At 57.4% G+C, this 13929-nt stretch overlaps 1 protein-coding gene across 3 annotated transcripts; it reads left to right on the top strand.

The window, feature by feature from the left end:
- The first annotated feature begins 290 nt into the window (after positions 1–290).
- On the top strand, positions 291–12655 carry PNPLA5 (patatin like phospholipase domain containing 5). Of its 3 annotated transcripts, XM_032138982.1 has the most exons (9): positions 291–616; positions 1010–1242; positions 2455–2520; positions 2782–2991; positions 4662–4722; positions 5836–6021; positions 7966–8098; positions 10656–10772; positions 11447–12655. In XM_032138982.1, the coding sequence occupies exons 1-9, from the start codon at positions 424–426 to the stop codon at positions 11535–11537; spliced, it is 1290 nt and encodes a 429-aa protein (XP_031994873.1). In that variant the 5' UTR covers positions 291–423; the 3' UTR covers positions 11538–12655. The 3 variants fall into 3 exon arrangements, with proteins under 3 accessions (XP_031994873.1, XP_058287298.1, XP_031994874.1); XM_058431315.1 differs by lacking the exons at positions 1010–1242; positions 2455–2520 and having other exon boundaries at positions 424–620; positions 2811–2991; positions 11447–12596; XM_032138983.2 differs by lacking the exons at positions 291–616; positions 1010–1242 and having other exon boundaries at positions 2406–2524; positions 2811–2991; positions 11447–12596.
- The last annotated feature ends 1274 nt before the right edge of the window (positions 12656–13929 follow it).

Raw genomic sequence — 13929 nt, 5'->3', positions numbered from 1 at the left:
CCATCTTGGGCTGAGCCTCAGTTGCCTCATTTGCGTAATGAGGACTGGAATAACACCTGCCCAGACTACCAGAGATCAGGCAAGATTTGGTCCCACTCCCCTGCCGTGTCACCCAGAAACCTATGACCCGATGTGGATCCGGGGCGGGCGCGTGGGGGCGGCGCCAGCGTATACACAGCGCGCGGGCACTTCTGGGGCACACCTGGCGCACAACTGGAGTGGGGGCTAATCGCGACCCGGGGACTTCATTGGCTGGGGCGCAGGTGACGCAGCCCGGGGGCGGCGCAGGGAGAACCAGCCCCAGCCCGGCTCCCTCCAGAGCCCACATTTGGGCCCAGCCCCGTCCAAGGCTACATCCCGGCCCCATCCCGGGTCACGGAGTGACCCTTCCTCGTCCCGATCACCGCGCCCGGTCCACCTGCCATGGGCTTCTTAGAGGAGGAGGGCAGCTGGAACCTGTCCTTCTCCGGCGCCGGCTACCTGTGCGCCTACCACGTGGGCGCCACCGAATGCCTGCGCCAGCGCGCCCCGCGCCTCCTCCAGGGCGCCCGCCGCATCTACGGTTCCTCGTCTGGGGCGCTCAACGCAGTCAGCATCGTCTGCGGCGAGTCGGTCGGTGAGTCCCGGACTGCGGGGGCGAAAAGGGGCGGGGACACCTTAACGAAAGCGGATTGAGCCCAGAGACGCTGGTGCCCGGCGCTGTGCTCTGCGCCCTCTACCCCCGGCACAGCCCCATTTAATCCCATGAGAACACCGAGGGCTGGGGACTAGGTGACCCCCATTTGCAGAGGAGGGATCGTGGCTCAGAGCCAGAAACTCTGTTTCCCAGGTCGGCGGGGCAAAAAGTGAAAAGGTGAACGGATCATTTGAATCCAGGGCCGAGCTCAGAAATTCTGAGCTGGAGTGGGGAGGACCCCGCTCCCATTGCACCTAGGAGGGCGGTGGGGGTGTGGAGGGGCTGGCAGGACCCCTGGGCGCTGAGGTCTCCCTTTCCCTGCCCCCACTGCAGACTTCTGCTGCTCCCACCTCCTGGGCATGGTTAGGCAGGTGGAGCAGCTGAGCCTAAGCATCCTGCACCCGGCCTACGCGCCCATCGAGCACATCAAGCGGCAGCTGCAGGACATTCTGCCCCCTGACGCCCACGTCCTGGCCTCCCAGCGGCTGGGCATCTCGCTGACCCGCTGGCCCGACGGCCGCAACTTCTTGGTCACTGACTTCGCCACCCGCGATGAGCTCATCCAGGTGGACGGGGCGGGGGGGGGCAGGGCTTGGCTGGTGGGCGGCAGGTGGGCGGGCTCCATCTAGTCCAGAGTGACATCCAGGTACTTCCCCGGCAGACGTTTCTGCAGGGGCGGAAGGAGGGAGGGCGGGCGGACCTGTTTGTAGGTGAGGAAACTGAGGCCCAGAGAGGGTCGGCAGGGTGGGTCTGGAGACTTTCCAGGTTGCTGCACACAGAAGGCTCTGGCTGGGGAACGGCAGAGTCAGGCTGCTAAGTCAGGGCCCCCACAGGGACTGCTCTTTCCAGACGGCAGCTGGCTAGCCCCAGCCTCCACCCGACTCCATCCTCCCGCCGCTTTTTGGCGGTGGGCTGACATTTATTGAACACCTATTATGTGCCAGTCACTGTTCTACGCACTGTGACTGTAACAGGGAGCAAAACAGACAGAAACCCTTGCCTCCTGGGGCTTCTATGCTCAGTGGTTCTGGGGGGCAGGCGGTATCGATAATGAACTCATCTCCAAGTAAGGAGGTAAGGAACCATCCAATATTGAAATGAAATAGGATGTCTAAAAAAGATGCTTCACATAGATCCTGACACTATTGACATTTGCCAATAGTGTGCACGTGCACGCTCAAGTGCAGGCACACAGTGTGACAACCAAAAATGTCTCTGACATTGTTAGGTGTCCTGTAGGGGAGAAAATCACTCCTAGTTGAGAACCACCAACCCAGAGCTTGCAATCTTTTGAATATAGGACTTTGTCTCATGGAACCCTTGGAAACACCCCACCTCTCTCTGGGAGGTGCAGAACCCATCCTGGCCCTGACCAGATGGAGATGCAGGTGACAGTTTTGTTCCCACAGACTGATAACAGTGATGGCAGCTAATGTATACTGAGCAGCTACTATGTGCCAGGCCCCATCCCAACTGCTACACAGGCAAGGAGTCTGGGCCACTCTTTGGGGTCCCTGGCTGGCTTCCTCAGGAGCCTGCACCTGGCCTCCTTCCCTGCACACCCACAGAAAGAGGAGGTGGGTGTCAAGACAGAGGTGCTCCAATCCCTGCTTCCCTTGGAGAGCTTGGCTGGGAGGAGATGCCTCAGCTCCCTCATCTGGACGTAGGACTGAGGACACCTCCTTTGCAGGCTGTTGGGATTAGAAACCGTGCCCAGGGGAGGTTCTGAATGCAAGAAGCATGCACAATTGTGTTCCCGCTGACTCTTCTCTTCCTAGGCCTTGGTCTGCACCTTATACGTTCCTTTCTACTGCGGGCTGATCCCCCCCGAGTTCAGAGGGGAGGTGAGTGCACTTTGGAACCCTGTTCTGTGCTCTGGGCAGCCTGGGGTGCACACCGTGGAGAGGTGCTCTGGTGGAGGAAACCAGCGCTCCTTGAGCACCTACTGTGTGCCAGGCTCTCCCCCTGCTCCTGGGGGGCATTCAGCCTCCTGGGCTGGAGTGGCCCTGGTGACTCAGGGACAGCTGGAGGGTCACCGGCTGCAGCCAGTGTGGGAGGCCCTCTGAGAGGGCGGCACCATCCACCTGCCCCCCCACAAATTGCAGCGCTACATCGATGGGGCTCTGAGCAACAGCTTGCCCTTTGCGGACTGCCCCTCCACCATCACGGTGTCGCCCTTCCATGGGACAGTGGACATCTGCCCCCAGAGCACCTCCCCCAGCCTGCATGAGCTGAACGCCTTCAACTTCAGCTTCCAAATCTCCACCGAGAACTTCTTCCTGGGGTTCATATGTCTCATACCCCCCAGCGTCGAGGTAGGTCTGGCCCTGTGGGTGTTAGAGGCTTGGCCAAGGTCAAGGGCCCCGTGAGTCAGACTCTGTGTGCTTCTGGCCCCCACTGCCCCCCGAGCCTGAAGGCAGTTACAACACATGTCCCGAGTCTGACGGCCAAACACCTGAATCCTAAGCTTGGGGTTCAGTTGTGTCCTTACTGTTCTTGCCGCCTTGAGCCAGTGATGAGTGAGGACTGGCCCCATGTCAATGGGACACAGTCGCGCCAACTCTGCTCAGCTGGCCTTTGAGCAGGGCCTTTGCCTGTGCTCCTCTGGGCCAGGGTCTGTAGGCAGGTACCGGTATCATTTCCATTTCTCAGGGGAGGATGCTATGGCTCAGAGAGGTTAAGCAACTTCTTCAAAGTCACACAGCCTGGCAGCAGCAAAACCAGGATTCAGACCTTCAGCTGGCTCAGGCCCATGCTCTTGACCACTGTCCTTGACTGTGGCCAACTTGACCATCCATTGTGGAGGCAAGGCACAAATGCAAAGAAAAAAACGAAGGAAGGGTTTTTTACCCCTTGGTATTACTGGAAAATAGACAATTCGACAACTATTGAAATATACTCCTCCCGGCCGGGTATGGTGGCTCATGCCTGTAATCACAGCACTTTGGGAGGCCAAGGCTGGCAGATCACTTAAGGTCAGGAGTTTAAGACCAACCTGGCCAACATGGTGAAACCCTGTCTCTACTAAAAATACAAAAATTAGCTGGGCGTGGTGGCGCATGCCTGTAATTTCAGCTACTCAGGAAGCTGAAGCAAGAGAATTGCTTGAACCTGGGAGATGGAGATTGCAGTGAGCTGAGATCATGCCATTACACTCTAGCCTGGGTGACAGAGTGAGACTCCATCTCAAAAAAAAAAAAAAAGGAAAGAAAGAAACACACATACACACACACACACACACACACACACACACACACACACACACACACTCTCCTCTGCCCCAACCACATCCTGGCTCTTCCTTGTCCCTTCTACCTCTCAGGTTTGTGTAGTGCTTTCTAAGTCACAAGACAAAGTCATGTTCATTTACCCTGGTACTTCCCACACCCCTGGGTGGGCAGGAAACCCCAGCCCCATTTTCTAGATAAGGAAGCTGAGGCACTCAGAGAGTTGGCACTGCCACGCTGAAGTCTCACAGCAAGGATGTGAGGGGGACAGCACCCTTTGCCACCAGTAGGACTTTAATCAGACAGGCAGGTGGGGCTCCTGGTTCCTCAGCCCACCTCAGTCTGGTACTGGAAGTGAACATCAAAGGGGCAAAGAGAACCCCCATCCACTGCCCTACAAAGGGCCAGACAAAGTCCCAGCCATCCCAGGCCTTGTTATCCCATTTTCCAGAGGCAGAAACTGAGGCAAGAGAAGGGAGGGGCTGGGGCAAGAGCAGCCAGGGTGTCTCAGAGGGGAGATGCAATGGGCCTGCAGGGACAGAACTAGCCAAGCAGATCTGTGCTGCCTGCAGGCCTCTGGCCCCTCCTGCCCAGTGCTAAGGTCCCCAGGGGTCCCTGAGCCCTGCTGAATGGTCACTTGGGGAAAATAGGCTGGGCTGGGACTATCTCCAGTTGAAGATAAGCCTCTGGCCTGTGACATCCGCTCGAGGGGCAGGTCCAGGCCTTGCCCATCCCACCCTTGCCCTGTGTGTTGGCAGGTAGTGGCTGATAGCTGCAGACAAGGCTACCTGGATGCCCTGAGGTTCCTGGAGAGACGTGGTAGGTGGCAGTCCACAGTGGCTGGGGATCCTGTCCCACATGGTGCCAGGTGGACCCTGCCTCTTGGGCCTTTGACCTGCTAGAGACCTGGGCTCACTCACTCTCTTCCTCATCCTCTGCTCTGGGCTGGACCTGAGCTGAGTACTGGGGACTCAGAGAAGAATCACATACAAGTTCTACTGCTGAGCAGCCCGCAGCCTGGTGCAGGGGGACAGGCTCAGAGAGAGACAACCCAGGGAGATGGGTGCAGTGACGGAGGGATGCTCAAGGCTGTGGGAGTCCAGAGGAGGCATTGGACTCAGCCTGGGAGTTGGGGGTAGGCAAGGAGGGCTTCCTGGAGGTAGTGACAGATAAGCTGGGTTTTGACTAGTTATGAAGACACCAGCAAAACTGAAGATTCCAGCAAAAGAAGAGGGCATTCTAGGCAGAGGGAAAAACAAGAGAGAAGGCACAGAGGCAGGCACCTTGACGGCACATAACTCAATATGGCAGGAGGTGTGTGTGTGTGTGTGTGTATATGTGTGTGTGTGTTCCTGGGGCAGTGGGTGTGCCAGAGAGGTCTGGGCTGGAGAGCCTGAACATCATCCACAGGACAGTGCTCTTCAAATTGGTGGAGTAGACGTTCAGACGCAGGCCACCTGGCTCCAGAACTCATGTGCTCAAGTCCTAAGTTGCAACCAAAAACACACAGTCAGGAGGCATTTGGCGAGCGCTTAATATGTGCCCAGATGTGAGCTTAAGCTTTATGTATTTATCTTGTTTAGTTCTCAGAGTAACTGTATAAAGCAGGTCTTACTTTTCCTCTTTTACAGAGCTGGAAACTGAGGCAAAGGGCATTGGGTCACATGACTTGCAGGTGGTGGAGCCAGAAATCGAACTCTGGATTGTGTCTTTGGGGTCTGGGCTCTGATGAGCCACTCGAAAGTGGGCAGGGAGCAGGGCAGAGCAGGGCCAGGGGAAGGCAGAAGGGAGTCATCCGGAATAAGCCGTGGGTCCGTCCCACAGCACAGTGGATCCCCAGAACTGGGTTTGGGCACTGGGGGATGTGGGCAGCATGGGGCGTCTTGGGGAGGCTCAGATGCCTGACTTATCCTCTCCCTTCCCCTGACCTAGGACTCACCAAGGAACCAGTGCTATGGACACTGGTGTCTAAAGAACCCCCAGCCCGGGCTGATGGAAACTGGGATGGTGGCTGTGACCAATGCCGGAAGGGGGGCCTGTCTCTCAACTGGAAAGTGCCCCGTGTGCAAGTCAAGGACGTACCCAACTTTGAGCAGCTCTCGCCAGAGCTGGAGGCTGGTAGGGACTCTTCCTGCATTTGCTCACCTACCAGGGCCCTGCATTCAGGGGCCTGGGCTCAGGGACCCTGCCTTGAAGGCACTTGTGGTCTGGAAGAGGACAGGACTCATTTACTGAGCACCTACTAAATGCCAAGTGTGGTACTATGGGCTTTTTACATGTGGTATCATTCATTCTTCCCCACAACACTGGGCCTAGGCATTATTTGTACCCACTTCACTGATGAGGAAACCAAACCTCAGAGAAAGGAAGGGACTTACCAAGGGCTCAGAGCCTGCAACTAGGGGATTTGAACCCAAGCCTGTGCCTGCGAAAGCCATGTCTTTGCCCACTGCCCCGGAAAGGGTGGGAGTGTTGACAGACATAGGAGAGGCACACACAGAGGGTTCTGGATTCCCCAGATGAAAATGAATTCATTTCATCCTTCTAACAACCATCTGAGGATAGTACAGAATTGTTCTCATTGTACAGATGAGGAAACCATAGCACAGAGAAGTTAAGCGACTTGCCCAAGGTCACACAGTAGCAAATGGCAGAACCAGGGGTTCTACTCAGAACCATTTAGTCTGCTCTCCTGCTGTGTGACTAAATGTCACAACTGCAACAACAGGAAAGTACAGAGTCCCACAGGCACATGTAATGATGGCGGGGGGTGAGTTTGAGCAGCATCTAAGTGAAGCTGGAAAGGAGATTTTGGCCAGGCCAAGAGGCAGAAGAGCATCGGGGAGAGGGCACGGCACGTGCAAAGGCCCTGGGGTTGGGGAGGGAGAGCCAGGAGGTCCCTGTGGCTGCAGCATGAGGGGCAGGCAGCAGAGGTGAGCTTGGGAGGCTTGTAGGGTGGGCAGGTGGCCTTGAAAGCTGTGGGAGGAGCGAGTGAGGTGGGCGGGAGGGGGTGGTGGACCCAGCTGGGTGGGAAGAGGCTGAAGGGGTGGGAGGCTGGGAGGAGAGCGATGGCTGTCGAGGCCAGATCAGGGAGTGGGGTGGGCAAGGGGATGAGGAGGGGGCCCCTTTCTATGCCGGAGACGACACGAGGACGTGCAGAAACGGGCGTGGACCTGTGCCGAGCCCCTGAGGTCCAAGCTTGGGATTCTGGAACCCGGCAGATTCTGTGTCCCTGCAGCCACACGGGGGCACCAGAGATCTGCCTCGGGTGGAGCACCAACTCCTGGGCGCTGTGCCCTCCCCAGCTGGGGAGGGAATTGTGAATCTCATCTCTAATCCTCACCTGCCTGCCCAGGGAGGAATGTCCTGCCGGAATCCCCAGTTTACAGAGAAGGAAGCTAGGACTTGTCCTAGGACACTAGGCAGGTGGATGTGCAGCAGGGTCTCTGGCCTGTGCTGTGAATCCTCAAATGCCCTGTCTCCAGAGGGCAGTGGCCAGAGTGGACGTGGTGGCCTGAGCTATGTCTGGAGGCTGGGACTTGGGCTCTGGCTCCGTCCCAGCTCAGATGCTGGTTCCTTCCACTCTGGTCAGGTCAGTGAATAGAGGACCCAGGAAATGGTTGCTGCGGTCACAGATGCAGCTGTGGTTATTAATAACGCTGTCGTGTTACTGTTGCTGAGAGAGTGTGGTGAGAGCATCTGTCCCAACCTAGCAGGCCACAGACTTTCCAGAAGGGCAGGAGAGGTAGAAAGAGCTCAGGAGCCTGAGAGTCCTCAAGTCCATCCTGGCCCTGCCACTTCCTGTTGATGGTCCTTAGGCAAGTCACTTCTCCACTCTGAACCTCAGTCTCCTCATCTACGAGAGGGCATACACCACCTGTCTCATGGACAACGATGAGCGCAGAGCTACCTGCTGGCCTGTGGTGGGGGCTTGCTCAGTGTTGCTTCTTCATCTGCAGAAGGTGGAGGGGGTGCAGTCTCTTACCGTGTGAGATGGGGGCGCTCAGGCTGCCAGCCCACAGACTCCAGGTGGGCAGGGCCATGTCGGGGCTTCTCTTGCAGCACTGAAGAAAGCATGTACGAGGGATCCCAGCTGGTGGGCCTGCTTCTGGCGCTCAGGGCCTGGACAGGTGCTGACGTACCTGCTGCTACCCTGCACGCTGCCCTTCGAGTACATCTACTTCCGCAGCAGAAGGTAAGGCTCGGCCAGGGGGCCTGGGAAGGGCCTGGCTTGTGGCAGAGACTGGTGCCCATGGCAGGAGGGGCGGCTGGCACACTGGGTGGTCAGGGCTGGGCGGGGTGGGGGGAGCCAGGGTGGTGTCCCCACACTGAGTGGCGTTGGCTGCATGACTCAGAGCCTCTGTGATCTCCTCTGCAAAATGAGACTGGTGGGGAAGTGGCATGGTGGGTACAATTGGAAGCCGGGGGCTTCCTGGTCGGCCTCCTGGGCCCTACACTGTCTCCCTGACCTTGGACCATTGCTCCACCCATCAGAATCTCAGGTTGGCTGTGTGGCTGGGCCTGAGTTTCTTGACCTCTCTGGGCTACAGGTTTCTTTTCTCTTCTCTTTCTTTTTTTTTTTTTTTTTTGACGGAGTCTCACTCTATTGCCCAGGGTGGAGTGCAGTGGCGTGATTTCGGCTCACTGCAACCTCCGCCTTCCGGGTTCAAGCAGTTCTCCTGCCTCAGCCTCCTAAGTAGCTGGGACCACAGGCGCACACCGCCACGCCCGGCTAATTTTTTTGTATTTTAAGAGAGATGGGATTTCACCTTATTACCCAGGCTAGTGGGGAACTCCTGAGCTCAGGCAGTCCGCCCGCCTCGCCCTCCCAAAGTGCTGGGATGACAGGCGTGAGCCACCGCTACGGGTTCCTTTTCTGTAAAACAAGCCCCTTCCAAGTCAGGCCGGCTGTGGTTAGGCTCTCAGTAACATTCTAACTTGCTGGTTAATGTGCCCCTCTGCATCAGTTGTTCATTCATTCCACCAGCAGTTTCTGAGGACCTCTCAGGGGCCAAGGCCTGGCTGGGGGCCATGGAAGCAGCCCTGACGCAGACCCAGCTCCTGGCCTGGTGGAGCTCACGACCTACAAATTATCACACACTCACCTGTAACTACAGCTCCACCTAGAGGTTCCCTGGAAGAGGTCTACACTGGCTTCCAGCTGCACAGCTCAATCTAGGGACTCTCTGGCCAGGGAAGGCTGCCCGGAGGAGATGACTCTTAGACTATAATCGGAAGGATGAGTCAGCATCCACCAGGCGAAGAGGACAAGGAGAACGTTCTCGGTAGATGGCACAGCATGTGCAAAGATCCAGAGGCAGGAGGGAGAAAGGCCCATTCGAGGAGCAGGAAGGGAGGCCATAGAGCTGGAGCCTCAGGGAGTGTGCCGTACGCGACGCAGGGGAGGCTGGAGGGGCGGATGCACGGAGCTCTGGAGCCAGCCGAGTGTGGTCTTTGTCCGGAGAGTGGTGGAAAGGCTGGGAAGGGTTTAAGCAGCGAGGTGTCATGGGGAGACCTGTATTTTTAAAAATTCTCTGGAAGAAGGTCTATGACGGTGAACCACAGGTCTCTGTCCTGCTTGATGTTGAGTTAATGACTGGGTCAGCCGTGCTGTTGAAATTGCCAGTGGCCCAAAGCCAAGAGAGCTTTCTCTATCGACAGATTCTCCTCACGCTGAGCTGGTTACGGAAACCACAAGTTGAAATCCAAAAGTATAAATGTAAAGTCCAACCTTTTCAGTTGAAAAAAAAAAAAAACTCATTGTGTGAGCCCCAAAGGGGAGCCTGCCCAGACCACAGAGAAGTTCACTCTTGGTATATTTCACAATACATATGTTCAACACGTAGGTTGCATTAATAGAGGCAGGAGGTCCAGAACAAGGGAGGTGACAGTCCAGCTTATGTCTTGCCATCACACCACATTCTCTGGACTACACGCCTAGTTTGAGCTCTGGTGTAGGGGCCCCTCCAAGGGTGCTGTGGTGCAGGTTGAGGCCCTGCAGTGGCCAGTGTCTGAGGTGTCTGCCAGGGCTTTCTCACACCTGGCCCCACAGGGCTGTGGCCCTGCAGACAGACTCATGCTGTCTCTCCTCTCTGCTGGGAAGACGCAGTTCCAAGGACCCTGAATCTGGGGCTGGCTCCATCATGAAGGCAGTGGGGAACCATGGGGACATCTTGAGCAAGAAGGGGCTCTGTTAGCTGTGTTTTCGGAGGGCCAGCAGCTTCTGAGAGGAGAGTGGACGAAGGGGCATGGGGTGGGGAGGGCAGGGGCTGGCCTGGAGAGAAGAGAGAGAAATGGACGGAGATAAGGAGGACGTTAGGAACTATGGGTGAGGTGACTGTCCTCATTTGACTGGTGAAGAAATGGAGGCCCAGACAGGTTCCCTGACCTGTGCAGGTCACCCAGCTGATGGGGAGGGAAGCTGGGCTGTACCCTCAAGCCAGCCTGACCCTAAAGGTCCACCCTCTCCCTCCCTGCGCTTCCTACTTGTTTCCTCTGGAGTCAAGGAACCTAAGGCCTGGCCACCTCTGCCAAGTTCAAAGTCCATTTCGGATCATTCCAACCCTGCAGGTGCCCCTGTGGCTCCGACCTGCTCTGCAACAGTGGCCGACGCTGCTGGCACTTCTTCCCTAACCTGGGCAGCCCTCAGGTGCAGGGGCCCCCGGCTCTGCTCTGGGCCTGTGGGGAGGGTGGGCTTGGTGAGGCCACACCCCAGGCTCACCTGGACAAAGCTGACCTGCCCCTTCCTCCAGGTTGGTGGCGTGGCTGCCCGATGTGCCGGCAGACTTGTGGTGGATGCAGGGCCTGCTGAGGAGTGTGGCCCTCGAGGTTTTCTCCAGGACCAAGGCCCAGCTCCTTGGGCCCGTCAGGTGAGGTGGGCAGAGGGCAGGGATGGAGAGGGGGTGGCTGTGCTGGGGGGAACGCACCAGCTGCTTCCCTGGACCCTGGGCAGGCCGTCCATGCCATCTGCCTGCCCACCTGCTTACCTGCATCCCTCTGGCCTACTCACGCAGCCATTGGCACGTGTATTGGTCACTGCTGTGCGCCCGACCTGTGCTAGACGCTCTACGACAGTCACCTCGGTCAGTCTGCATGACCTGCCAGGTGCAGTCACTGGGCCACCCACGGGACAGGCGCCTCTTGCGGCTTCACTAGCTCCCTGCCAGTCCTCCTGCCATTGTTCCAGACGTCCCCATGTGACCTCGGACGAGGCTGGCCCTGTGTGTGGTCTGGCCTGCGGTGGCCTGGTCCCTCTCCTCTAACCGGCCGTCCAGACTTGGGGGGTCCCCTGCGGCCCTCCCCCACCCACTTGACAGCTATCTGTTTAGCAGGGACATCAGTGCAGTTCTCTGGGGAGTGGTCATCCCAGGACCTCCCTGACACTTCCAGCTCAGCCACATTGAGGGCCATAGGTCCTCCCTCAGAGCAGGATTTGGGGGAAGAGTGACCTGGGCTCACTGTGGCTGCGCCTCTGCACCCACGTGATTTCACCTATCCTTCCCGAGACCCAGGCATTTACCCGTGGCTTCTCCTCCCTCCACAGCCCTCCGGCCACTGGAGTCTTGGAAGCAAGCCCCCTCCAACCCCAGATAGCTCCTCATAGGGAGGAGCTCGGGCCCATCCATCAGGCCTGAGGGGGCCGAGCAGGGCCAGCCCCGTGACTGGTGTCCCTTGATTCCTGCTCTGGCCTTTGTCCTGTGTGCCCACATCTGCCCCAGAGGGAAGAGGCCCTGCCAATCTCCATGGAGACCCTGCAGCTTGGAGCTAGTTCCTTGGGGCGCAGCCTGTCAGCATGTCCCCAGTCACTGTGTACCCAGGTCACCTGCCCTCCCTCTTGCACCATCTCATCAGGGAGAGAAAGGAGGACAGCCACAGAGACACACGTCTTACTTCCAGAATTTCCACGGGGGGACTAGGAGGGCAGCATTGTTGGGGAGAGGGGCTCCTGTTCTGCCGTGGAGCTGCCCACAGAGCACCTCACAGAAGACGGAGAAAGTGCCTGATGCCTGCGTCAGAGACCAGAGGAGCCAATTGAGATGATGGGGTGGGGATGCTCCCCCCAGACTCTTTCTCAGTCCTGCAGTGGCCCTTGGGGGTGACCCCCGGGATCTACCCCACTCAGGAAACCTTGACTTCTGACTTCCTATCAGGTCCAGAGGGTGGAAGGCCCTGGCAGGAAGCAGGAGGAGGAGAGGTGGGGGTCCGCGTCTTTTCAGGATTCCAGCTGTGGGTGCTTCTATTGGGCCCAGTGGCCCCTGCTGCCCCCACAGCCTCATTCCTGCAGAAGGGTTGTGACGTACCTGTGCCTCTACCTGGGGCAGAGAGGATGCCAGGGACACCAGGCCTCTGGCCTCTCCATGAGTCACTGCTCTCCCCATTGGCAGAGCATGACCCATGCTGTGCCCCTGGCCAGGCCCTAAGGAAATGCTCAGCCTCAGTGGAGATGGGGAGGTTGGAGAGATGGAGGTGTGAGTGAGAATGGGAAGCAAAGGAATACACGTGGGAACTAAAGAGAAAATGACCAGCCTGGGCAACATAGCAAGACCCTGTCTGTAAAAAAAAATAATAAAAACTTAGCTGGGCATGGTGGTGCATGCCTGTGGTCCCGGCTACTTGGGAGGCTGAGGTTGGAGGATCATCTGAGCCCAGGAGGTCGAGGCTGCAGTGAACCATGATCACGCCACTGCACCCTAGCCCAGGCAACAAAGTGAGCCCCTGTCTCTAAATAAATAAAGAGACAATGAGCCACTCATTCATTCTTTCATTCGTTTATTCAGCTTATGCTTAGTGAGTTATAGGCCCTGGAGACACAGCCTTGAAGAAACCTTACATTCTGGTGGGCGTGCGGGAGCAGATGCTGAACAGCAAATGGGAAAATGTAAATATGAGATTTTTCCAGGAGTGGTGGGGCCGTGAAGAAAACAAAATCGTGTGAGAGTGGGGCAGGGTGGGGGTGAGAGCAACATTGGCCCAGGTGGCCCAGGAAAGCCTTCCTGAGGTGACAGCTGAGCTGAGACTGAGGATGAGAGGCTGGGTTTTGCAGGTGGAGGCAACGGCAGGTGCAAAGGCCCTGGGGTGAGACTGAAGGAGAGAAGGGCCCACAGTGAGTGGGGGCGGGGGGAGCAGGGCAGGTCGGGGCTGGGTGAGGAGGGCACTGTCGGGGCATGGCGAGGAGTTTGGATTTGGGGAACAAATGTGAGAGAAGGGAGCAAGTGGAGGAAAGGAGGGCCCAGTGCTGCAGTGGGATTGGAAAAGGAGGAGGAAGGGGCAGATAGTGAGCATGCAGGAGGCTGTCCCCTTCCCTCCAGGACCCCCTGGGTCGGAGCAGGACTCTGCCCCTCTGGCTGTTTCCTGGGTGGGGGCAGGTATGGACACTGTCCCTGCAGCAGGAAAAGGTTGTCCCACTTGGAGCCAGGTGGTCCGCGGCTCCCACAACAGTGTCTGCAGAGCTGGGATGCTCTGTGCACTGTCCCCACCCTCAGGAACTGGGTTTGGCATTTCCTCTCCCGGTGGAGAGGGGAGACCCGGCCACCTGGGTCACCAGGCGAAGGATTTAGAGGCCTTTAGGAACATTCTTGCTCCCTGCCCTTTGTCCCTCGTCACGGACACAGGCCTCCAGGCCCACAGGCACTCAGCCTCCCTTGATCACCCCTCCCTCGTCAGTTCTTTACATAGCGGGGGCTTTGACCTGTGCTTTGTCCCCATTGCTTCGCTTTGTGACTTAGACCAGGGAAAGATAGTTGGCCCCTCCTACCTCCCTCTCCATCGCTCTCCTTTGCCAAGCAGTGTGTGGGGAAATGTTTCTGGCTCAGATGGTTGAATATCTCAGTTGCTTACAACATTCTGCTCTGAAAACGTCTCTTCGATCTCTATTATCTGTGGCTCATGCGTCAAAGTTATCTGCTGGCAACTAGACAATGGCAGAGTCCATTCACAAGCATCCCTGGCAGGACTTCATTGTTTTTAAGCACTTTCCTCGTTTTTATCTTATTTAACTCTTGGATTTTTGCTCACGTGGTGCTAAAA

This window comes from Hylobates moloch, unplaced genomic scaffold (genome assembly GCF_009828535.3).
Source record: "Hylobates moloch isolate HMO894 unplaced genomic scaffold, HMol_V3 SCAFFOLD_19, whole genome shotgun sequence".
Lineage (NCBI taxonomy): Eukaryota > Metazoa > Chordata > Mammalia > Primates > Hylobatidae > Hylobates > Hylobates moloch.
Note: the sequence above shows the minus strand (reverse complement) of the source record. Positions and strands in the feature narration are given on the sequence as shown.